General features: G+C 35.8%; 1 protein-coding gene across 2 annotated transcripts in view; it reads right to left on the bottom strand.

The window, feature by feature from the left end:
- Positions 1–26,225, bottom strand: part of LOC118271361 (myotubularin-related protein 6) — an 84,578-nt gene that overhangs the window by 16,498 nt on the left and 41,855 nt on the right. For both annotated transcript variants that reach the window (XM_050696054.1, XM_050696053.1), the window contains exons 2-3: positions 2,341–2,457; positions 399–561 (exon numbers count right to left, since the gene is read on the bottom strand). In XM_050696054.1, the coding sequence (XP_050552011.1) occupies positions 399–561; positions 2,341–2,457 (280 nt within the window). The remainder of the gene's footprint in view (positions 1–398; positions 562–2,340; positions 2,458–26,225) is intronic.

Here is a 26,225-nt window from a genome sequence, read left to right as displayed (position 1 = left end):
CGCAAAACAACAGATATCACAGATTGGATTAGACATCTGAAGAGACGCCTTAAAAATTAATTTTACGTATGTATACATATTTTAATCTTCTATAATATAAAAATAAGCCGGGTTTTCCTTCCTGACGCTATAATATCCAGAACGCACGAACCAATTTCCACGGTTTTACATTCGTTGGAAAGGTCTCGGGCTCCGTAAGGTTAATAGCAAATAAAAAATTAGGGAGAGAAATGCAGGAACACAGGGATAATCATTTATTTATCACATACAGCGCCACCTCTGATAGACAAATAAGCAAAGAATCTGGTGGCGAAACGGAGTTCGCCGGGTTTGCTTGTATACAATAAAAATGCCAGGAAAGTAAGTGGTTTGTTAGTTATAAGTTAAAATGTAGGTACCTGGTTGGCTGAGCCTCAGCAGAGTCTGATGCATCTCATGGCAGTCTCTCTCGCGAGGAATCACGAAGAACACCGACTGAAACGTCTTTGTCCTCACCAGGAGCGGAGACCCGGTCGTTGTGATCGGCAACCTTTCCACTGACGATATGTGCATCAGGAGAATCTGGTGAAAATAGTTGTTAGCATATACTGCATATTTTTTTAATTATAGGGCACTCATAGCCGCTATATACCTAAGTTTTTAAACTGACATGATCACTAACACTGTCATTAGAACTTGAATTGGGTTATTTACCATGTTTATTCATGTCTATGAGTCATAGGCGTGGCCAGGTTTTAGTATCGGGAGGGGTTCAAGAAAGTAAAACGAACAAAACTTCCTTCATTCATGAGAAAAAAAAAACAATTTATGTTATATGTAATAAACAGATTCATAGGGAGTCATAGAGACCTTTGCCAAACAGGAGATGTACTATGCTAACTAGAAATAACGCTCTGTAATGTCTAGGTATGCATTTTTGGGGGGGTTTGAACCCCCTGGCTACGCCTATGCTATGAGTTTCCTTACACAGTGAGTTTTGTGTGTAAAGAAGTAAATCGAGTTGCAAGTGATACAAGTGACAGTGATAGCGGTGTCATTAGCAAAAAACGAACTAAAAAGAGGGTAGACCGATTTGTCTGCTCATAAACATCCACCCGCATATACTCCAGTTCATCCGTGATCATGGCGCTTGCAACAGTGCCAAAATATCGGAAACTCATAGACATAAATAAACATGGTAAATATTCTGTCTCAAGTTCCAATGACTCGTATTCGAATCAGTTACGTATTATAAGGGCTCCGGTAGGGCTCGTAACTAGTCGGGCATCGCTGTACTAGGATAGTGGCAGAGAAACATGATATTTAATTTAGTATGCCTATTGTCTTATACAAAATTGATTGAAATTATGAAATCTTAGTACGTATCTGACCAGACGAATGCGTCTTTTGCATACGTATGTACATTAATTTTGCCAATATTTTCAATAATAAAATGCGAGCCATTACGAATTTATTTGAAATACATTTTAGAACACGTCAGAGCTTTCATATTAAGACAATCTTGAGTAAACGATACATAACTATATGAATGGCGTCTTCAATCAAGTGGAAAGCTTAGAATTAATTACCTTAATGAACGTTTCAACTATTCACAAGCTAGACAGGTTTCAAATACTTGAATTATTAATGAAATAACAAATTAACTGAATTGGATGAAATGTCAGTAAGGTAGTCATAATGATTTTGGATTATTAATTAACTATAACGTTATGTATGCCTGTTGTAGTTTTTTTTTTATGGAATAGGAGGCAGACGAGCAGACGGATCACCTGATGGTAAGTGATCAGCGCCGCCCAATGACACCCATATCACTAGACGAGTTACAGGTGCGTTACCGGTAAAGTTGTTATGAAAAGGGTAAGTAGTTAAGTTTTTTTATACTTAATAGGATGGCGTTTGGCCACCATCTCGCCTGGTGGTAAGCGATGATGTGGAACGAACGAACGAACAATCCAAAACCATTGAACTAAGATCGATTTGACATTAGTTCATTGGAATTTTGTATTGAAATCAGTACCCTTAGTATGAGTTACCCTTACCATGGAAACGATAGCGCTTTCGGCGCTCTGATTGGTTAATTCATTGGCACTGGCCACTCGTTTCGATGACTTTAAGCGTAAAGCAAACTCGTGCTAAGGGTACTGTGATCTGATCCGGAGCTGCGGACTACCTCGCGGGTTTACCGGGGCTCCGGCTCGAAAAGCAGGAGTAGGAACGGGGTGGTTTTTAGTCAGTAAGAGTTTGACACTCCCTCTCGCCTTGCCCAAGGCGGGAGAAGTCATTGGATGATTTTCCCCCCTCAAAAAAAAAGGTTACTGTGATTAATTTCAGAATACATACCCATGTCTCCTTCCTCATCTCATGGTCGACGAATATGAGGTGTGTGGTCGCGAAGTACAGGGTGCCCTTCGACGGGTTCCGTAGGTTATACTTGTCCAGGAGCTGCACATTCTCCAACTGTAAAAAAAGAAATAAAATTTACTAGTGGTCGCCTAGTGGTCGAAATTCGACCATATACGATTTAATTTACAATACCACTTAAGACACGTTCAAGGATAATTTTTATTTAACGAATTGCTATTAGTTTTGTAAAATTCAAATTAATATATTCTGGCGCATCATGAACAGGAAAACTCTATTCATATGAGACGTGAGAATATCATCGCAATGTCTGTCGATTTTGACGTTTTGTCAAATACGATACTATGCATGGTAGTGTGTGTAATGTTTTATTTATTGATTTAATGTACTTTATAAGCATTATTTTTGAAAAATATTAGCGTTCTGCACTTCTCCTACACATAAACTATAAGTGTACCAAATTTTATGCTCCTACGTCCGCGCCATTTTCGTAAAAAGGGGTCCAAAGTTTTTGCATCACGTATTAATATATAGATTGACGATGGTAGACTATAGACGATCGAACGACTATAGAGATGCGTAAGGATGACGTATGTCTGCCTTAAGTGGGCAAAGAATGATTGATGTGTTTCCTTCTGATCACGAAGTTTGGTGTTTGTGTCTGATGGATGTAGTCAAACTCATTCATATAACATTGGGTGAGATACTTAATCACGTACAATGTGAATGCTTTGTGATGACGAGACAATGTGAGAGTGAGATATATTTTGAAGCGACTTTAAAAAAGGAGGTTCTCAGTTTGCACAATTAGCGCGCGTTTGGTTCAACCGATTTTGATGCGGTTTTCAGCATAGTATTCTCAGACTAAGAAGGTTTTAATCATATTACCTGACTTAAAAGAAATGGAGGTGGCGAAAAAAATTGATGACGGTTATTTTCTTTTAAGTTATTCAATCATGAAAGAAGTAAAACAAGGTATTTTATTATTCCTTTATAACAGTATTAACATACTGTCTCTGTTTACACACTACAAACATGTTGCAATGTAATAAAATGTATCTGATACTTAAGCTGCGCAGTGAAAATTGAGAGAGACGTAGACGGTACCCTTTTATTCATTCATGAAGGCATGTTTTGAAATCCCTTTTCAACTTAAATAAAATGTTACATAAGTACCTGCAAAATAAATACGAGTATGTTGTATTTAAAAACACTGAAAAAAAAATACAAAAAATTAAGAATCGTATGTAAGTTTCTTTTTGATTTAGGCATAAGGACAGAAATATACAATAATGTTTATGTTGGTGAGCTGAGCGACGGGCTGCCGCGCAACGTGTAGCGGGATCGACTCCCGCAAACTCATACTAAGGGTAGAGACAGTAAGCATATGTAGTTATAAAACGCCAACTCGTGAGGCAGTTTTCATCCAAGTTTTTCCTGCGGTTCCCTTAATAAAATGCAAACGTATGACTTTGTTCATTACATCGTACATGTGGAAAACGTTTCGGTCGGAAATAACAGCAGGGGTCGGGACGGAATATTTGTCGCGGAAAATTAAACGTATTGTCCGCATAGTTCCAGAATGTAAACGGAGGAATATTAAGCAAATTGCACAGTGAATATACTCCTTTTTGAATAACACAAAATGTCCACTACTTAAGGTGAGTATGTTTTGTTTTCAATTTTTTTTTAGTTTAATGGATGATGACTCTGGCCGACTACCCAGGTCATAAGTGCACATTCTAAACACCAGTTCCTGGTTTCTGGATCTTATGAGGCAGGCATATTTTGCCTATTATGTTTTTTCAAATAAATGAGTGAACATTGGAAGAACCTATGTAACGAATTTGAATATAAGCTTGCCCATGGTAATGGTTTTAAGAAAGCATTTACTCAAAACTTAATATCCTATATCCCTTAGTTGAGCTGCGAACTACCTAGCAGGTTACCGGGGCTCTGGCTCGAAAAGCAGGAGTAGGAACGGGGTGGTTTTTAGTCAGTAAGAGTCTCACACTCCCTCTCGCCTCGCCCAAAAAGGGAGAAAGTCATTGTATGATTTTCCCCGCTTAAAAAAAAATACCTTAGTTGATGCAGAGAGCGATCCAGTTTTTTTTTCAAGAGCTAAAGTGTAATCAAAAAGTTATTAAAATAAATACTGGTAGGTACACCTACCACTCAGACCGCTATAATGAGAGGCTAAAACTTTATTATGAAAGTCGCAAGGCTAGAGAGATTAATAAAACAAAATGGAGGATTAACAAGTTTTGCTCCTCACTCCCGCAATAATTAACTAAAGCCATAATTTACATTTTTACATTGTACGTACACGTAAGTATATTTTAATGACACTAATCCCGAATGTGTTGTGATAAAATAGGATTTCGTATAATGAAGGCTATTTATTTTTTGTAGGCGGTTTCATGAGTAACAATTTCCTTTAGAAAATTGAGAGTAAAATACGTTTTGTTTTTTGTAGTTAATGGCGAGTTTTTATGCCTTCGTAGATGAAAAAGCCGTAGAAATATTATCACCTACATAATACAGTATAATATATTATGCGGCTGTTTGAGAAAATACCTAGGTACAATTATATAAGTATGGTAAAAGAAAATCAGACGAGATTGTACCCCTAACTCATATTCAGTTATTTATACATTTATCAGGCTTTACAAGGCATCAAGAGGACAGAAAAATAATAAACAATCAAGGTCAAAATCATTACCTAAGAAAATCCCAGTACCGCTATACATCTTCTGGTTAAATAAAAAGGGACATTTCAAGAAAACAGTATCCATCACCGTTGTTTTATATAATTTCTCATTGCCCAGGGAAAATATCATTTCTTAGGGCCGACGGATCATTAGTCACGCAAACTTTGAGCTTTGCTTTCACCTTGTAGAATGTAACAGTACCTATAAGTATATTTAAAATATTTTTTATGCTTTCAGAAGTCGTCTATTTTCTGAAGTCACTCCTCCTTTTTCCGCCGGTGTCGTAAGAGTTCTCCAGTTAATCCGTGAACATGGCGCTTGCAACAGTGCCGAAATATCGGAAACTCGATAAAATGAATAAACATGGTAAATATCCCATTATAAGTTCTAATAATAGAGTTGACTCAGCTAAATAAAGGACTAAAGATTTGTAGAAACAAGGTAGAATCTCTCTAATAAACTACGACATCCAAATTGCCTGTCAAATCCGGAGCTGCGAACTACTTGGCGGGTTTACCGGGGCTCCGGTTCGAAAAGCAGGAGTAGGGACGGGGTGATTTTTAGTCAGTAAGTGTCTGACACTCCCTCTCGCCTCGCCCAAGGCGAGAGAAGTTATTGGATGATTATTCCCCCTTAAAAAAGTCACCTGTCAAGCGCGAAGTTGACAAATCCCTCACACGTAGAAAAAACCCATAGTCCATCAATGATTGGTCATGGGCTCATGTTGTGCAGGTGATATGCATCTGCACAGAACGACTTCTTCGTAGAAAAGACAAAAACAATAAATTTTATCTTCGAAGACAATTTTACACATGTTTGGCGAAAGAAAATATTGAGTTATTGAATTAGCTTATAATTCGTCGATCTATAAATAAACCTCTCGCTATCCGCCCCGGGACATTGTTTTTAATATTATGTAATAAATGTTATGGATAAGATGAATATTTTATAAAGTATATCAGTTGTTCATGGACAAAAGACAAAGGTTTTAGATATACTTTTGTGGGTTTTATAGATTTTAAAGGTTATGTATATCATTTCTAATTCTGAACGTACGATATACGATACCCCCGAGTTAGAATCCTGGTTTTTTTTAAGTGGGTAAATCATCCAATGACTTCTCTCGCCTTGGGTGAGGCGAAAGGGAGTGTCAGACTCTTACTGACTAAAAACCACTAATTTCCTACTCCTGCTTTTCGAGCCGGTAAGCCCGCTAGGTAGTTCGGCGCTCCGGATCAGGCATCAGCCCTACTGGGCCCCATCTGTGGTGGTATTGCTGAATAATATTTGTTGCCGTATCTTTATCAAATATGCTCAACTTTAAAGTTACACGGTTTGATTAAAGAATAAACAAGAAGTGTTATTGCCCTTCCTAACTTGAGCCAATAATACAAAGTTTTGTAATATTGGATTTTATGTTTAACTACCAAGTTATCTCATAAAAACTAATGGAGAGAGCACTGCTGACTAGGGCCGATGTCTACTGATTAGATGACTTGTTACCAGCTACTTAAAGACCATATTTGTGTGACTGTATATAAGATAAGTTTACTACGAATAAGTCATAGTTTATTATTATTTATTTAATGAGAAAATGTCACCTTCGTATAAGATCACGCTTGAATAAGACTAGAAGTAAGTTTTTAAACTGACATTGTCACTAACACTAGAATTGGAACTTAAAACGGGATATTTACCATGTTTTTCTAGTTCTATGAGTTTCCGATATTTCGGCACTGTTGCAAGCGCTATGATCACCGATGAACTTGTGACGTGATCATGGCGCTTGCAACCACCTTGCAACAGTGCCGAAATATCGGAAACTATACTAACGGATAGGTAAACATCAAGTTCCAATTCTAAGACTAGAAGTGAATTAAACTACAGCTAATATACAAAAAAAAAGTTCATACCTAGTCAACAAAAAGTAATTTCTCATTTTCACATAATAAGGGTGGTGGATGAAAGTAGGCGGTTTTAAAAATTCATTAATTAAAAACATGATAATCTGCAAAGAGCGCGAAGTTCATTATTTATGTGCTTATGTAAATTAAAATAAAAGTTATATGGAGTTTTAGTTCAAGTTGCCAATCGCTTTGAGGAATCATAAAAGAGATATTACGGTATGGTTTATGAATCATATTTTAACGATAGATAAAGGTAACAAGCCTCAGATCTTTCGACAAGAAGCCGCGTTGGCAGGTCTAGAACTTTCTGCCAGTTTGCAAGTTATAACTTGTTGTAAATCCCGAAAGTTTGTACGCATCATGTACCTACATTTAAGGTAACAGAATACTTAATGATAGCCCCCAGTTATACGAGAACAGTTTAATTAAAAATTAAACCTTAAGCTTACACATTACAATGTCTATATTACTTTGACCTGAATTTCAATTACTTGGGAATGAGAATTCAGCAAGGAATTGGCGATGCTACAGTCACATAGATTAATAGATGCGTCTAACTTATTATTACAGAACTTTGCCAGCCATTTTAATTTATAAGCTGTGTAACAGCTGATCACGAAGTTTTAGTTTTAAAACCAGAAAAGTAAGTAGTCTTCGTTCTGTGTTAAGTATTCATAAGACTGAATAAAATCCTTGCCACTAGAAGCAGTTTACGTAAACAGAAAATGACATAAATAGTAAGTCTACAGAAATTAAAAAAATAAGATAAAGTTTAATTACACCGCTCAAATGGAGTCCTGAAGGGGAGAACAAAAAAGGTTGAATTTAAACAAAAGCAGGGAAAAGGGCCATTTACATTTGTTAGATAAAACGGTCCAGACATGGGTACTATATTAACATTTTATCTCAAATATAAGTACGTGTTTGTCATTTTTATTCTCTTTCAAATGAGAGCTTTTTATTATGATAATATTAAATTGGACAAGGTCGCCTCTGTAGGGTTGCTAGTCATTATACATTTATTATGAAAGTAGATGCGATATTTCAGGATTTTGGATATATATATGTAGGTATGTTCTTTAACCCATTGTGTGCCGGAACGCAGATCCACGCGAGACACAATGCATTTTCTATTGTTGTATATCGCCGTATAAAAGGTTAAACTACCTTGATTCCATAGTCGAGTGATCATAAGCTAGAACTAGACAATATACAACGTGTAACAAAAAGGGGGTATACACATCAAGTGCACGGTTTCTAGACAACATAACAAACGATACGGGAAGGGTTTTTTAAACTCATGTTTTCATGGAACGAAGTTATGAATTTTTCCAATACATAAGATACATGAAATCCTACATTTGGAAATGAAATCATTACATCACTTGCAAGAAATCAGCTGATCGGTGTCAGTGCAAGTGCACTCAATGTACTTAAATAAAATCAAAACCCTTACTCCTGGTATTTCTTAGAATAAATGAAAAAAGGGTTCCGGATATTTATTTTTCGTAATTTTTTTTCTTCTTAAAAATTGTTTTAAGAAGAAAGGTTTTCATAAAAAACAAAGAATATGTTTGTAGACAAACTAAGTCAAAACCTCGAGCGAGTACAAACACCGGGCATTTGTAAAAGAAAATCTCGTCTTCCGCATACGTGTCCGTTAGCGCGATGCTTATTTTTTTTTCTAAATAGACACGCTAGCATGCGAATCGTGTGACCCGCACCAATTTTAAATTACGCTAAGTACATACAAGGGTATCCGTAAGGATATAAAATAATTAGGTACCTATCTGGTCTTTACGTGATACAAAGAGATACCATTTTTTTTGCAAACAAATGAGTGAAGTAATCTACCTTTGCATGTTTTTCTCACTAAGACTAAACTAACTTGTTGAGCTTTTCTTGAACTTCTGTCAATCTCTGTCTCCTATCTCTCTGTTGTGGGTACCTACTCTTACCTACCTTACCTAGTCTTAATGAGAAAAATATGCAAAAGTACCAGGAACCCATAAGAAACGAGAATTGTTATTACATACATTGAAGACGTTACGAAAAAGGGTTTCATATAATAATATTGTGTTCAACTGAACCCTAAATATCAATTCTATGCAAGTTATGTGTGTCCTAGTACAAAAAACTCCCAGTGGGTTCCGTTCTTGAATAATTTTTTAATGTACGTTTTTACTTGGAGGCGTTTAGAGAGATTGACAGAATTTAAAAAAAAAGCTTAGTCTTAAAGAGAAAAACATGCAAAAATACTAGGAACCCATAAGAAACGAGAATTGTTATTACAATAATTGAAGACGCTACGAAAAAGGATTTCATATCGTAATATTTGAACCCTAAACATCAATTCAAAGCAAATTATGTGTCTCCTAGTACAAATAAACTCACAGTGGGTTCCGTTCTTTATTTTAATTAAATTACCGACAGAATTTACAGATAGATAGACAAAAAATTTCACGAAAAACTCAGCAGCTTAGTTTAGTTAACATGCAAAAGTACTAGGAATCCATAAGAAACGAGAATTGTCATTACATAAATTGAAAAACGGTTCCGCACTCACAGATCCCTAATTTCATATTAAATACGATAAAATCTTGTTTCCCAGTCGCACGCGTTGCTTGAGTGTATTATGTGAGAGAGATGGAAATGTTGTCATCGTCTGTTGGCTACTCTCTTTGGATGTCTCTCTCTTTCTGTACATAGGAATTGTCATTTAGGATGGGAGACTCGCCCCGAAAGAAACCGATTTAAAGAAAATACGATTAATCGTTATTGGTTCGATGTATTTCATAATAGTTAAAAGGACACTGTAAAAATCAAATATTATTTGTAACTACATTAGTTACTTGTAAACTAAGGCTAAGTTGTTAACTTTTTCAGGGCTAATAAGAGTCTGTAGTCAAATTCGACGTTTATTTCTAAAATACGTATTCGATTAAATTAATAGATAAAACACACATGTTGTATTTTAATTGGCTACTATTCAATGCATTTCTTTACAGTGGAATACATAGAAATATCATTCCTAATCTAATTTACATTACCGATTTAATAATAATGGGAACCGATTAAAAATAGGTATCAACCTTTTTGGTTCGCGGGAAGAAGATCTCAGATCGCCAGCCCTAGTTGTCAGGGTTGACATAATATTGTCATCATGAACGTTTCAGTCATCTCAGTATTTCAGAAAAAAATATTAGAATTTTAGTTTTACGAAAAAATATTAGCAATTTCTTTAATGTGGAGTTGAATTATCTTTCGTTGGTATTGTAACAGTGTTTGTAAGAGAGAAGATTATTAACGTAGCATTCAGAAGGTGTTTGATATTGTTGTGATTGTGATTGAGATTTGTTTTACAAGCAAGCAAAAGTGTGTTGTGTATTCACGGTGGTCACATCGAACCACATCTTTAAAAATGTAAGTTAAATAAATTTTTCATTTTAATATTTAGGCAAATTTTAGCATACAGGTACTAGGCAAACAAAGCGTCTAATGTACCTACGTACGCATCGTCGCCGCCGCGCGAATGAAAATTAAATAATTAATCAAAATTAGTAGATAGGTACTAGGCGATCAGATTTACAGAAGAAATGTCTCGACCCCTGTAGTGTTGTGACACGTTTGTATGATTTAAAATCAAGAATCATACGACATCAAGAATTTGGTACCAATTTTTTTTTTAACGAATTTTAGGCTGAAACTTTGTGTAGAGATTCTATTAAACCTGTATTCTTCAGTGCCTCTTGATGTATATGGGTATTTTGTTACACCCTGTATAGAGCTTCTTGTTTTTAGGACATCTCTTTTTTGGAACTACTTGTATGCATGGATAGGCGTTCCATTTCCCACCAAATTCAAGCACATAATTCGAAAGATATTTTCGTTAATCCAACTAATCAGGAGAAACGCGTGAACTTTGACTTTAAAACAACTTGAAAAGTTTAAGTCTGTCAAGAGGTTATCTCGGTATAAGTCCATTTCAGGGTTCATTACAGTTCAGGACTAGGTACAAAGAGTAATTAGAAAATGTAAAACATTATAACTGTTAATGAGATACCCTGCGGACTGTGGGGTCACAGACCGTAGATAATTACACAGAAATTCGGGAACTTTAGACTTTACCCTAGTATTCCCACTTTTCGCAAGTCATGTTTATAGTCTCTTTATAATAGAGAACAAGGTTATTGTCAAGCATTGTAGTTGTAGGTACACATTCCAGACCTCGTTCAAACGTTCGAGAAATTTAAAATATTTTATCGGATCCACTGTTAATACTCCTCGTTGCTTTTAAAGTTTAACTCGTCACACACACCTAAAATGATACCTACTTTACATTACACATAACAATACATATTTATACCAACCCACCAAAACGTTTTTTTTTCCTAAATTGTATAGTTTAAATTCAATTTATAACTATATTAAAGCTAGATTCAAAATCTTATAACACTTGCCACAACCCACATTTGAATTAAACACCATAGTGCACAGTGCCCATGAAGTCTCCAAAAATGTAGTGTACTCAAGCTCTATTCCTACGCCAAAGGTTCTCGTTTCAAGCGCTCTAAAATTCGCAATACTGAAATAACGTTTGCAAAGTTTAAATCAATGTTGGTATTAAATTACGAGGTGCAAGTCTTCAAAGACTTGTCCGTGGCAGCCATGTTTGAAACACGACGCCATTACTGGCTGCTTGTCTTATTTATCAAGTTCGCTATTTATTGAAAGAGTTCTTGTTTGAAACGGACCGAACCGAAGTAATTGACAGAAAAGATGAACTTCCAGCGATCAATGTCATTAATGTCTGTTTATATTTGTACGTAATTAGTACCTCGGGAAACAATTTATTCGTTCCCAGAGGCATTATTTTTTTATAGGTGCGAGTGTCGAAATGTAAACAACCTTCAGAAGCTCGGATTTCTTTCTCGGATCGGAAAACGATTTTTTGCATTGTATTGCAAATAATGGTTTTCTAGAATGTGTTAATATAATACGTTTGTTTTGTCTGTGTACGTTAATCTAATGATAATAAGTTACCTTCCTTTCTACATATACTAAAAAAGGCATTAATTTATGCTATGAATTGGAGCATTTTGCAATCGGGTAACCGGCCATAAATCACAACAATATATCAGGGCAAGATGGCAAATTCAATCAATCAGTGTACGACGCGACCTCGAACTGAACTAACAGTTTTCCAAAAGCCAATTTATCAGGAACAGTGAAAGAAGGGTTCGTAATTAATTACAGGCTTTATTTCAGCCAGTTAGAAACGTATCAAGTTCTATTACTACTGATTTCAATAACCTAGCTTAATCCTCCCGATTTACGACATTTTAGAACTTAAGTCTTTGACTGCCAATAGAAAACTGTTAAAGGCAAATCCTCCGCTAACGTCGCTCACCGGTGACCACCAAGGCGTTCAATGTGTTAATCATCTATCCGCCGTACTCAGAATCATTTAATAATTACCTACTTACATAACCCAGTCCTTAGCAATTGTTTTCGATACAAAATCGTTACTAATGAACAGTTTAAATAATCATTAAAATGTCTCTGAGTGCGACACTATATCTAAATATTTTGCATTCAGATCGGTTATTGAAACCGGTAGCGTAACAAACTGCACCAGGATTTCTTCCTGCATTTACTAACATATTTTTACACTATACTATGTGGAGTCATTGTGGTTCAATTACCTAACTACCATTAGTACATTAGTACATTTTTACACAGCTCTGTTACCTGCATTAACCGACTCAGGCTCGCCCTATATGAATTTTGTAGCACATGACCTAATGAGGTCAGAGAATTATTCATAGTAAGCCCAGTCTTTAATATTCAAACAAGACCCTTTGGTCCACAGATGATGAAGTACATGTTACATTATTCTGTCAGAAGCTGACTGCCTTTGTGGACAGTGAAAATTAATATTTATTTCTTACATGTATTTTAGAATAACAGTCTGTCTCTTTAAAAGTTCTTCTTTCTAAAACAAATACACATGACTGTATGATTCTATTCAGCTGTTTTCTTTGTGAAATATTCGTAATTTCAAATTTCGCTTAGTGAATTATTTACAAAAGAAAGCAAAAATAAAGTAACTATTATAAATATGAGAATCAGATCTTTTGTCTTTTAAAATAAATTATTACTTAAATTACATATTGCCTAGTCTTTCTAGGAAACCAAAGTGTCATTATATTATAATGTTATCAAACAATTTAAAAAAGAAATTGTATGTAACGAGTCCACATTGTACAGTTAAGACCGAAACTAAGGCAATACACCTTCAAATTGAGAAAGTTCCATCGTAAACCAGAATTCAACATGGCGGCTTGTCTAGTAACCATGTCTTGACAACCTCGACCTTGCCATTACAATAAAATCGATACATTAGTGTTGCCAGCTTATTATTTCATATTTACTTCTTTTGTGATATTCTGAGGTCATGTCAATGGGGTGTTTTGATTGACACAATATACGCCGGCTTTATAATAATTTTCTTTGTCTATGTATTGTGGATTTCTTTCAGTGTCGATCTATAATATGTATTTATATTATAAATAGAACACTAATGGCAAGTTTTTTTTATAACCGTTTAACCACCCTAGGAATTGCTACTATGTCGTGAGGAGCGTTTGCAAACATACAAGTTCACATTCACATAATACCCAGACCCGAAACAACAATTTATGGATCTCACAAAGAATTGCTACGTGCGGGAATCTAGCCCGCAACACGTTGCACGGCAGCCGGTTGCCCACCAACCGTGCAGCAAACAAGATAAACACAATAAGACGATATTTTAGTTACTTAGCTTAAACAACAGAGAAACATTCTCACATATGTACATTGGCGACATTCATTAACTCCACGCTACAACTGAGAATTTTAACCGAATAGATGGCAGCGTAATAAATTTCAATAAAGCCCAACATTTACCGGAGTCGTGTAAAGCCATTTTGCTACTGTTAAAGTTACAACGCTACAAGTGAATTTATGATAAATTTGAATTCCATCAATTCTGAGAACGAAAGAATGAAAAATACTTGTCTCAATCATGTCTTATCAATGGAAAAGACAAGGGTATTCAAAATAAGTTTCAAGACATTAAGCCCAATCTTTACCTCTTTATTCATGTGTTGTACAGTACAACATTATTCCCTATTAATATTGAGCCTTGTAAACTAAAATATATAAAACCTTGTAAAATAATATTCCACATGAAAAACAAAAACTCGATATTGAAAGTGAAAATCGAAGCTAGGGAAAACATAAATAAATTTGGATCTTCAAAAACTCGTTCTGAAAATATACCGAGTTGATGCAGGTTCATACAAAAACTAGCTAATTCCCGAGAGACAGGGCTGATACATCGACTTTGTGGCGATAAATCCGAACAGATGTATAACTCTTTCCAAACTTGATCACCAAGGGAGTTGCTGGGATAAAACAAATTTCCACGCCCTACCCCCAAAGGGGTTAGAATCCATATAAATAAAAATAGACCCTGTTGTAAATTGTTCTACCTCTTTTCTTTGAATTATCTGTAATAAAATTTTACTCAATCCTTGTCTACCACAAAATTAGTTGAAAATATAAATCAGAACAAAAAATTCTCTGGGGTAAAATCTTCCAAATGAGTTTCATTTATGAGACTGTGGATTACGCAACTGTTCAAAACGAAATCTGTTTATATACGACTCGTGTATGAATGTATAATTACATTATTGTTATACCAGCCTTGTACATAGCGCTGTGAATTAAATACATATGTATATGGCGTTTGTAACTGGTGTATGGTGTGGTGATAAGCTAATTACATGACATTAAGAGCGGAGAATTTGCCTTCAACAGTTTTCTATTGGCAGTCAAAGACTTAAGGGCGGAAGTCATTCAATGAGTTCGCCTTCGGTGACGCGTGAGGGAGTGTCAGACTCTTACTGACTAAAAAACACCCCGTTCCACTCCTGCTTTTCAAGCCGGATTTTTATGTTAAGTAAAGATTTAAGTTAGCTTTACAAATACATCTTTTAGTTAAAATTCGATTCAAATTCGATAAGGTTAACAAAATAATATGGATCAAGGCCAAAATCTGACCTCGCAATCAAAATCAGAGCAAATTAGAACATTAAATGATTAAAACATAAGTACCTGACCCGTGAGCACTCCTGCGAGGGTAGTTGAAGGTCGTAAATGCCAAATTTGCGACTCGCCACTAAAACACGGAAGAACGTAGCGTCGGACAAGCCACATACTTAGGGTTCAGATTTCTAGTTGGGCCCCAATTTGTCCAGGCCCCCGATGGGCCGCGAGCGTTTTTCAAAGACCAAAAGTTATGAAATAGCGACTCATGAATATAATAGCCAAGGCTAGTTGTTTATTCCATGGTTACCGATGGAATTTTCTATAATAAATAAGATATAGGTGTGAGAAAAATATAAGAAAAACAATAATACTGCATGCGCTATAAAAAACAGTATGTGAAAGATATTTGATCTTAAACAAGCTGTGAAAACTATTACATGATTTGAATATAACCTTAAGAAGTGTCTATCCAATAAGGGGGGGAGAAAGGACCTATTCGTATAAGTGAGAAGTTGCTAGCTAAATAGTCGGAAATAGATAAATATTTACGCTTTCTTATCTCTGAGGCCCCAATCCCTTCTGGCCGGCCGTAGTTCGACCCTGGAGGAATGTAACTAAATATAGTAGCCAATAAAGAAAACGTGCTTTGGTAACAATACCCTTAGTACGAGTTTGCTTTACGTTGATCGAAACGAGAGCGCGTTCGGCGCTTCCATTGGTTGGTTCATTCGCGCCGGCCAATCATAACGCCGAACGCGCTCTCGTTTCGTTTTACTAAGGTAAACTAAACTTATACTAAGGGTACAGATCGTATGCGTTTTTCGATCTATTAAGCTGAAAGTACACCGCCACTAAAGATAAGCTAGTTTAGCTTTCGCAATTGAGCCAAGTTTTTGAGCATTTAAAACTATGCTAAGCTGTTATGTTTGTAAAACTGTTTCAAATATACGAGCTAAACTAAATTAACTTATTTTAGTCGACATTCGACTTTTTATAGTACCTAGTTTGGTTTCATTGAAAAACATACAAACATTTTTGTTTAATATCTTTATATTTGACTTAATATCACACACTTTATTATAAGTTAAATAGTCACATAGCCTGCCGAGAACATAAGTCCTAACTGCCTTCACATTACATAATCATGTAGATACGTACCGGTATAATTCATGCTATTCTTTATTCTTAATTCATATTATTATACCTTGCCTTCAGACCGTTCCCTTAGTTACATAACCCACATACATGACCTTTAATCTGAGTGATTAATTAGACTGTAAGATAAAGTTTCTACGTTAAATTAGTATCTAATTAATCTGAGGCCTTTCTACCTTTGTGTAATTTATACGTGGACGACAAAGTAATGTGGTTTCATTTACTTGGCTTAATGTTGGTTGTCTGTCGACTATTTCATGGAGAAGGGAAGATGCCAAAGTTTCTATGAAATCTGGTACCACTTCCAATAGCTATGTGTTACATTATTGGATAGGTAATTTGAGCTGAATAAATGTTACCATGGCGCCAAGTTCCAAATCTTAGTCAGTTCAGAGTTATTCTTTATTAAACATGATAATTTTATCTACATAGACTTTTATTCAACTCAAAATTACCTATCCAATAATGTAACACACACAGCTATTGGAAGTGGGACCAGGATTTGCATCTTCCTTTACATGGAACATCCATGTCGACAAGGAATTTATTTCTTTTATTTTAACTAGTTAAATAGAAGTGAGCAAATGTTTTATTTCGGGCACACAAGAACATGATTTTATATTTTCTCACACATCAAAACCTCCAAACAACTTTTACAAAATATTTAGTAAAATCACTTAAATCAGTTCAGCAGACTAAAAATGTCAATCCATTTTTATATTTTGACTTTGGTATCAAACCGAAATAGTACTGAAAGTACAAACAAAACAATATTTTATTTGAGAGAAAACTTAACTAGATTAACAAACGTAGTTTGAACGACAAATGAAAATAAATAACAATTCAATCATAACGAGTTCATACATCTGGCAACATCGCACCTGGAACAATAACACGTTTGCTGACGCGTAATGAAAATATGAAAATAGTGCAGCTTGCCGCGACAGTCGAGTTCCATACAGGACTAGATACCAAGCTGAGTTCAGTTCAGATAAATAATTGGGTAGTTTCCTAGGTCAAAAATAAATTATTTTGACTTTTCAATATAATAAAAATAATCGTACGTAATTTTTTAGCTAATTTTAGCGAAGTAAGTAAGTCATTTCACGCCGCACATTTTTTCCGCAAAAAATATGACGTCATAAGTTGCTATTTCCTACAAAATTCATAGAAAAGTAACGTTTTTAACGTTTCGATAAAAATGTTGTATTTGACTATTAGGAAACTATCGTATTGTCAAGCTATAGTTATAAACATTTCAGTTTAACAGACAAATAAAACAACTTCATATAATTAGCGCAAATCATTTTTTCTTTGAGGCAGGCTTTTTCTTATCTGCTTTCCCAGGTGATTTAGCGGCCTGTTTGGATTGAGGTTTGACAAATTCCTCAACTATTTTCATCAGTGGATGCATTTGCTGGTCCGCATGCGCTAATAAGTGCACACGACGTTGGTGCATAGCATCCAAACACTTATGAATGCACGATTCTAATGCATCTGTTGCTCTTCCCAACGCATTGCACGTCTTTGTAGCTTCAAAGGCGGCATACGTACCACCTTCGCTAAACAATTTTATTTGTGACATGAACCGAACATTTGAGATTCTAGCTTCTTGTATCCGATGCTCCAAGAGCCGTTTAAAATCCCCTTCTACAGTTGTAAGAGACTCCTCGAATAATTGACGATGCTTAGCTAGGCGAGGAGCATAACTTTTCATTTTCAGTTTCTTTACTTCTAGATCGAAGGCTTCGCTATGCGCACTTTGTATATTGATTCCCATACGTTCAACCAGGTCACTGAAAGGGTATAACATAGGAGAATCCATATCTACAAATTCAGATGCTTCTTTTGGTAGACGATCGAGAAGTTCAAAAATTGCATTCACGTGTGATTCCAGCCGCGTCTCATGGTACTCCAGCTCCGCAAGTCGAAGATCTCGCGCAGCTTTAACACGCTCCATTCGAATTGCATGCGAAACTATCTTTAAAGAATAACGCATTTGCAAGGCTGCGCTGCGTTCCTCAACCCACAAACGAGCTTGATGTTTCAATTCTTCTGGAACTATAGAAATATTGCCCTCAAAAGATTCAAGAAAACCGTTTCTCCAATTTTTTAGTGCTATTTCCTGTAGTTCTGTTTGAAATATGGCGCGAGGTAGTGGCAATTGTATTGATGACAATATGCTACTATTTCTTTTTGGCGTATTTGCCGCAGGAAGGCTGGTTGTGCTACCTGATATTTTTATGGGCGTTCTTGGATATTTCTCTAGGAATACGTCAAATTCTGCAAGTAAAGTGCTCGCCATAACTGGTGGAAAATTCATAAATTCTTCAAGACGTCCCATTTCGGCCTCACTATGTTGTAAATACATTTCGCCTGTCTTATGCAACATTGTAACAATTACTTCATAAAAATGGTGTAGTTTCTCTGTATCAGGGGCGCACCTCATCTGTTCCAACGCAATATTAAATGGAACTTCATTTGCAAGTTCTACAGCATCGTGGCTAGTAAGAAGATCTTCTACAGCTGCAATTGTTAATTTTTGAGCGAGAGCTGAACGTAAAAGATGTGCATCCCAAAGATGACCAGCATGATTAAGTATAGAACAAGTTTCTCGAAGACTTTCTCCTAAAGAACATATACTTTTTTGCATTGAAACAACATCAGCGCCAGTCATTTCGAATAAAGTTTTATTACTACCACCACCCATTTTGCGATGAAAAGTCGAAGATAAACGTTGCAATGGTCGCTCGATTAGTCGATCCAACTCTGCTAAAGCAATTTTAGGGAATTCAACGGGTCCACAAAAATTAAGATGACTTCCAAGATCTTTTTCAAGTTCGGTTAGCTTAGTCGAAAAACCACTAAACACCTTTTTTACGGCGTTACGGTAAACTTGAACCAATCGCGATATGACTGCATCAAACTCTCCAACATCGTCAAAAATGTTTCCAGGCAGTGCTTCAGCAGCTAATGTGCGATCTTGGGCGCTTTGTGATCTTTGTCGCGATACTTTTTTATCTTTGCACCAAATTAAGGCACTCCGGCCTCTGAGTGCCATTTCAATACCAAGACACAATTGGTTAAGAGATGATCTCGCACGCATTAAACCTTCGTCAGATAGTCCTCGCAGATCTGCTTCCACTTCGGAGTATGCTTTTGCATTAATTAACAGTTGTTGATTGATTTCGTAAATACGTTCATCAAATTCATGTATTAAATCTTTGGGAATTTTGTGCCCAATCGCAACGAGACGTTGAAATTGACCACGCAAAAGAATTCGTAACTTATCTGCTCTTTCCCTCTCTAAAACTAAACCTTCCTTTTTATAATTTGCACACTCTTCGATGCGTTCCATCATAATTTTTTCAACTGTCTCATAAGCTTTATTGCGCGACTCTTCTGTTAAAGGTGCGTCGGCGTTATCGTACTTGTCTATAAAACAATCAATATCGCGTTGATTTTGTTGTATATATGACAAAAGGTTTTCAGCCAGCGTTTGTGCTCTTTTGTTGATGTCCTCATTAATTTCCGCTGCAGTTTTAATAATTTCATCAATTACATTGTGATGGTCTTTTTCTCTTTGTTTGAGATAGTTTGCGAGGATGGGGCCACTGTGCTTGGGTTTCCAGTCATCAGGCAATGCGGCAACTGCATCGTCATCTTCGGGACAGCCTTGTCGAGCCACGCGCTTTGTCCAACGGACATTCTCGCAACAAATTCGTTTTATCTTTGTTCTGTTACTTATTTCGGGTAAAGATATTCTACCATTGTAACTCATAATAAACTGCGAATATATAAATTCATACGAATACTCTACTTCCCATCCAATGTTTTAAAAAAATATTTTATACCTATTTAAGTAAAATAAAAATACCAAATTGTCTTGTTTGTACAGATGTCACTGTCAAATTATTTCTAAGGCATCATGAATCAAAAATGAAAATATAAAAAGTATCATAATATTTTTAGAAGTAATACGACCTTTTTAGTATCACTCTATACAACAACTCGACAGAAATTAATAAAATTTTAAACACTGAATGAAAAGGACGACCATTGACTAATTATAGTAATTTAATCAAGCAACTTTTCAAAAAAAGACTAGGCGCAATTACAAAGCTAAAGTATACTGTTATAAATATATTTCTATTTACATCAAGTCGGGAAACAGCGAGTAAACAACACAAATAAACCTATTGTTTTACAGTGCAAATGAGGAACCCGCAATAGTCGAATGGTTCACCAAACATTCCATTTTTTAATCAAATCACCTACAGAATTCCGGGTCGGCAATTTCATTCTGTGAAAATTCATTTATGTATAAATATTTTAATAAAAGGTCTCTGGAAATTCTGTGAATGTCGAAAATAAAATGAACAAGGATATTGCTCAATATTTCCTTTATATTAAAATGTTTGGTAATAGTTACTCGAATTGTTTTCTCGGTCTTTGAAGAGTTTGGGCCTGGTATGCATGCCTTACCTACTTTTAGTATAATAAAGCTTTTGAAGAAATCTTCTGAGGGACTTCCATAAGGGATAATATATAGCGATAATGCATAGAAATGTAATGATTCTATTGATTTGACTACACAATGTTTCTGTTTATTGGTGGTACTCGCAGATGCTACTGTCGATTAAGGGGTTTTGGATTCAATTCCTGGGTCGCGCAAACATCTGGAGCTGCGGAAAACGTAATTGGTTACCGGGGCTCCAGCTCAAAGCAGGAGAATGAACTGGTTTTTAATCTGCCTCTCGCCTCACCAGAGAAGTCAATGGATGATTTTATCCTCTCAAAAAAAGGGTCGCACAAACAGCTATTATTGGGTCACAAACTATACTGAGTCAAAATATGGTCAGTGCATGGGAAACGACAATAGACTCACATAACCACCCTTTCCTACATTAGACTTATTACATACACAACATTGTAAACGGGGTTAAGAAACATTCCGGTAATATAATGTGATATGTAATTACTTTCAAAGTCAATGAGTAATTCAGTCATGTTTGCCATCTGTCGCTACATACTAAATGAAGCATACAAATTGTATGAAGTGACACGGTTGGTTTAAACTGTGACATTACATTATTTTCGTATGTCCATGTTAATATTCGAGTTGCTCTGACAATAATATTTAGCTTTCGGTACTGGAGTATCATTGTGCATTAATTCAATGGTATATTTAATAATTTCAATGTTTTATTAACACTATGTTCTATTCCTAGATTGCAAACTACCCGGAGCTGCGGACTACCTAGCGGGTTTACAGGAGTAGGAACGAGGTGGTTTTTAGTCAAAAAAAATAATGCAAACTACATAATACTATTTGACGTACATAAGGATAATACATAAATATCAACTTTAAATCCCTTGTAACAATGTTTAGATTCGATCAAATCTGCACTAATAATGCATTTGAAGGTATTTGGTTTACATTTTAAACGAGCCATTCTGTTTGAGATCAAACATTTCTTTTTCACAAATCTCTTCTGATTCTGAGTTATATTGACAAACAAACAAATGGCACTTAACAAAAGGAAATAAAGCCCGGCCACGCTTTACTTAATATATCGATATTGCCTCGCAACCGTTTATTAGGGTTTGAACAGAATATAAAACAGCAATAGCCTTACGGAACATCAAGTACTTCCTCGGTTTATTGAAACAAAACGGTTTTATTATAACTTTAAAGAAAATGTATATTTCAAAATATTGAAGGCGATCTAAAGGTGATATTTAACACATTCATGTAAGTTAACGTTTTACCAGTTATTTTTATATCAGTTCTGATTAACTTTAAAAGCCTTTTTTTAAGAGGCGGAAATCATCACCAATGATTTCTCCCGCATTGAGCGAGGCGAGAGGGAGTGTCAGACTCTTACTGACTAAAAACCACCCCGTTTCTACTCCTGCTTTTCTAGCTGGAGCCCCGGTAAACCCGCTAGGTAGTCCGCAGCTCCGGTTAACTTAAAAGCCTGATTTAATAAATAAACTTAGTGCTTGAGAACAAGCCAAATTGTTATTGTAACTCAACCTGCGATTCAATTATGAGGTCCATTGCGTGCTGCTTTAACACATACAATGACATACAATATCGATAGTTCAATACGATGTTATAAGACGAACGCCTATATGTGCAACGTCTCGCCCTTTAATCCCCGAAGGGGTAGGCAGAGGTGCTCATTACAAGTAATGCCGCTTTACAATGTGCACCCACTTTTCACCATTTGTGTTATAAGTCCCATGTAATGAGGGGACTGCTACTGAGAAAATTTTGAAAAACTGAAAATGCCCTTTAATACTTTGCCCGACCCGGGAATCGAACCCGAGACCTCTTGTCCGGCAGTCGCACTTGCGACCACTCGACCAACGAGGCAGTCAACGCTTATATATAAAAGCTGAATAAAGATTAACATATAAATTCTAGAATATAGGTTTCGTTCGTCGATCACCAAACCAATTAATATCAATCAGCTACAATCCATGCCATCTTGAGATCGCTCCCAAAGAGAAAACGTTAATCCCCCTGGAATTGAGATCTCGTTTTTATCCAGCTGTCCGGATAAATCTAACGACCCCACTTCCATTTATATCTTCTTATTCAATTTGTTACGAAAGACCAGTACTTATAGCTATTATTTTATAAAATCTTTCAACGTTTTTCTCACGATTTTTCCTTCTTCAAATTTCATCTATCACGAGATTTCGTAACAATATTTAAATCACAGCTAAAAAATTGTTTAGGTATTTCTAAAACTTTGAATTTAGTCGTAAGTAATTTGCGTGCAAATACAATTGTTCGTTTTATCAACGTTAAATATTATTACATCAATGTAGCTAAACTGTACTCTGAAGCCTTACATAAATACATACTAGGGGGCATTCTGTTTTTTCAACAGACCTCCATGGAAAGTCTTTTATTAAATTCACTTAATTGTTTTACTAGCTTCTACCAGTTTCGCTCAAGTCAGCTCATACCCTGTCGCTCAAGTCAGCTCATACCCTGTCGCTCAAGTCAGCTCATGCCCTGTCGCTCAAGTCAGCTCATACCCTGTCGCTCAAGTCAGCTCATACCCTGTCGCTCAAGTCAGCTCATACCCTGTCGCTCAAGTCAGCTCATACCCTGTCGCTCAAGTCAGCTCATACCCTGTCGCTCAAGTCAGCTCATACCACATCAAAATCCGTTAAGTAATTTCAGCGTGAGTGACGTACAAACATAAAAACCGGTTGAACTGTTAGTATACCTAGCTTACCTACTTAAAGACCTACGTTTAGATATAGGTACGACACGACAATCGGTTTTGAGATAAAGGGTAGGAATTAGGTCATAATGCTCGTCGTCCTGAAAAATGTTAGCAATACTACGAATCAGCCTAGGTAAGTTCAAGCCAAAATCGACGCTTATGACTTGAGACATATGAGCTTAAATTGCGTAAATTCCTTTCTATCAAAGTTGGTCGCTATCAGTAAATAATGTGATAACAGTATTGGCATATGGTGCAGTTATTTTATCACCCCATTATACTTCGAAATATATTTTGCACTATCATTTGTACTTTACTTTAAGTCTGATTTTATACTTTGATAAGAGTTTTTTGATCTAAATACTTATTCTAAAAATATCATTATGAACGTGCATCTTGGCCCACTTTTTTAGAGATTAAAAGGCCTGAAAGTATACCTGTATAAGTATACATATGTCTTAACCTAACTATAATCTATTTTTTCCTAAAGAAACATTCATATTTTGTTTTCTTTCAATTATTATACATGTTCCAAGAAAACCTTGAAGGCAAAATGAAAATAAACTATTGGAATAACAGAAAACTTAACAAAAACGTAGCGATGTGGTAAGTTTCCGTCTAACGTTACACATTGCAAAATATGAAACTTTATCCACCAACTGAAATATCGCGTTTCGGGTTAATTTAATATCGTAAATTCAATTCATATCAATGTCTGTTTATTTAATGCATTTAGACGTTAACTGTGCTACTCTCGTTATATTAACAGGCCGTATCAGTCTACTGTTGAACTAAATATTTCCAAGTAAGACCTCCCAAGCGTGGAGATCCTATGTAATACATAGGATTCACAATGTAACCAAAGAAAAACGGTTATATTTTAATGATGTTACAAAAACATACCTTAAAAACATTCCGCCATTTAATTTTATCTATCTTATTTCGGTACACGAGACACTGTAGCTGTGTAGGTAGATGATGAATAGATGTTCAAAGGACCTAAAATGTCTCGCATTATGTAGACTTAAACTGATGGTCATCGTTCTTATTTGTTCAGCTTATCAACGGGGAAGAACTCGAAATATCTTGGAATTTGACAATCGATCAATAATAATCTTAGTGATATTATAAATTCGAATGTTTGCGAGTTTGTGTGTTTGTGTTCGTTACTCAATCACGTCAAAATTGCATCGGGATCGGAATGAAATTTGAAACAAGAGTAGGTTTTGGTCTGGTATAACACAAAGGACATTTTTTATCCGTAAGAACCGCGGGCTAAGCCACTGGCAGAAGCTAGTTGCCAATAAATTCGTATGTATAATTTGCAGGACTGGGTCCATCGTTGACCCACTAGAGGACTACCACAAGTGAAAATCAAAAAGTCGACCCAATGATCCCGTTTCAGGCAAAAACTGCTAATGGCCTTTTCTCATAAAAATACCATTAGGGAGTCGAAGTTTGGCCGAAATTCGAGAACATTTCATCAGATTACGTGGATGACGGAGCAGTTAACGGACATATTAGATAAGATACTTAAGATCCCTCTCAGTATGAAAGCGGTTAGCTAGTCTGTATCCTTAGTACGAGTTTACTTTACGTTGAACGAAAACGCACGCGTCGAACGCTCTAATTGATCGGCGCGAATGAACCATTCAGAGCGCCGAACGCGCTCTCGTTACGATTATTTTAAACGTAAAACAAACTCGTACTAAGGGTACTGGTCGTTTAGCTGTACTTGTACTATGTAGCAAATTAGGACATGAATAGACGGCAGGAATGTGGCAAGCCGCAGGCATTCGCTTGAAATGTGGTCTCAAAGACTCTTCTCTATTTGGAATTAGACATGGAATATTTCAAAGTCAAAGTCATTTTTTTTATTTCATATAGAACGGGAAGGCACTTTTGAGTGTCAAATGTGAATATATGTAGATATATATTTCCTTAATTTAACCACTAGCAATACAAAAGAGTATCATAATTATAAATCCACAGAGATAGGTGGGTGACAAGTAATTATTTATCTACGTCAAATTAATTTGCTATTTTAAAAGTATATTTTTGCGTCTGTTTACAAAAACATTAATAAAGTATTAGAACACAACATATTTATGTTTAATTTGAATTATAAAACCACCTAATGTAAAATTTTGTTAAAGAAACGTTGATATCGAATTTCTTTTTATTACTTCAGAAAGTGTCCTCGCCTCTTGCAAGGTCTATCCAGCGAATTAGAAACCGTTTCCAGCCATACTTATCCTTGTTCCCTTTTGTTCTAAATTCTCAGTATTGTTTAACGAGCTAAGCTCTCGAGAAACGACTTATTAATTTCAGAGTACATAACCAAAATAACAAGCCTTGTTTGTTCATTAACGTAACAGTAAATCTCTTTATGTAAGCAACTTAATTATTAAAGCGTTGTTTAAACTGTAATACTTGCCGCCACAAATCCAAGCGTATGTTAGTGTTAACATGTGTTTTGGCGCCCAACGCGGGACCATGTCATCACATAGTATAAAACAAATTCTCTTTCTCTGTCCCTTTGTATGCTTAAATCTTTAAAACTACGTAGCGGATTTTGATGGTTTTTTTTAATAGATAGAGTGATTCAAGAGGATGGTTTATATGTATAATTTATGCATAATATATCACCATTGCACCCATGCGAAGCTGGGGCAGGTCATTAGTTTAGAATATTCCTTAGTTTTTTTACAAAAAATACCGAGTTGAATGTTCATTTATTTTGC

Source organism: Spodoptera frugiperda, chromosome 9, assembly GCF_023101765.2.
Source record: "Spodoptera frugiperda isolate SF20-4 chromosome 9, AGI-APGP_CSIRO_Sfru_2.0, whole genome shotgun sequence".
Classification (NCBI taxonomy): domain Eukaryota; kingdom Metazoa; phylum Arthropoda; class Insecta; order Lepidoptera; family Noctuidae; genus Spodoptera; species Spodoptera frugiperda.
Note: the sequence above shows the minus strand (reverse complement) of the source record. Positions and strands in the feature narration are given on the sequence as shown.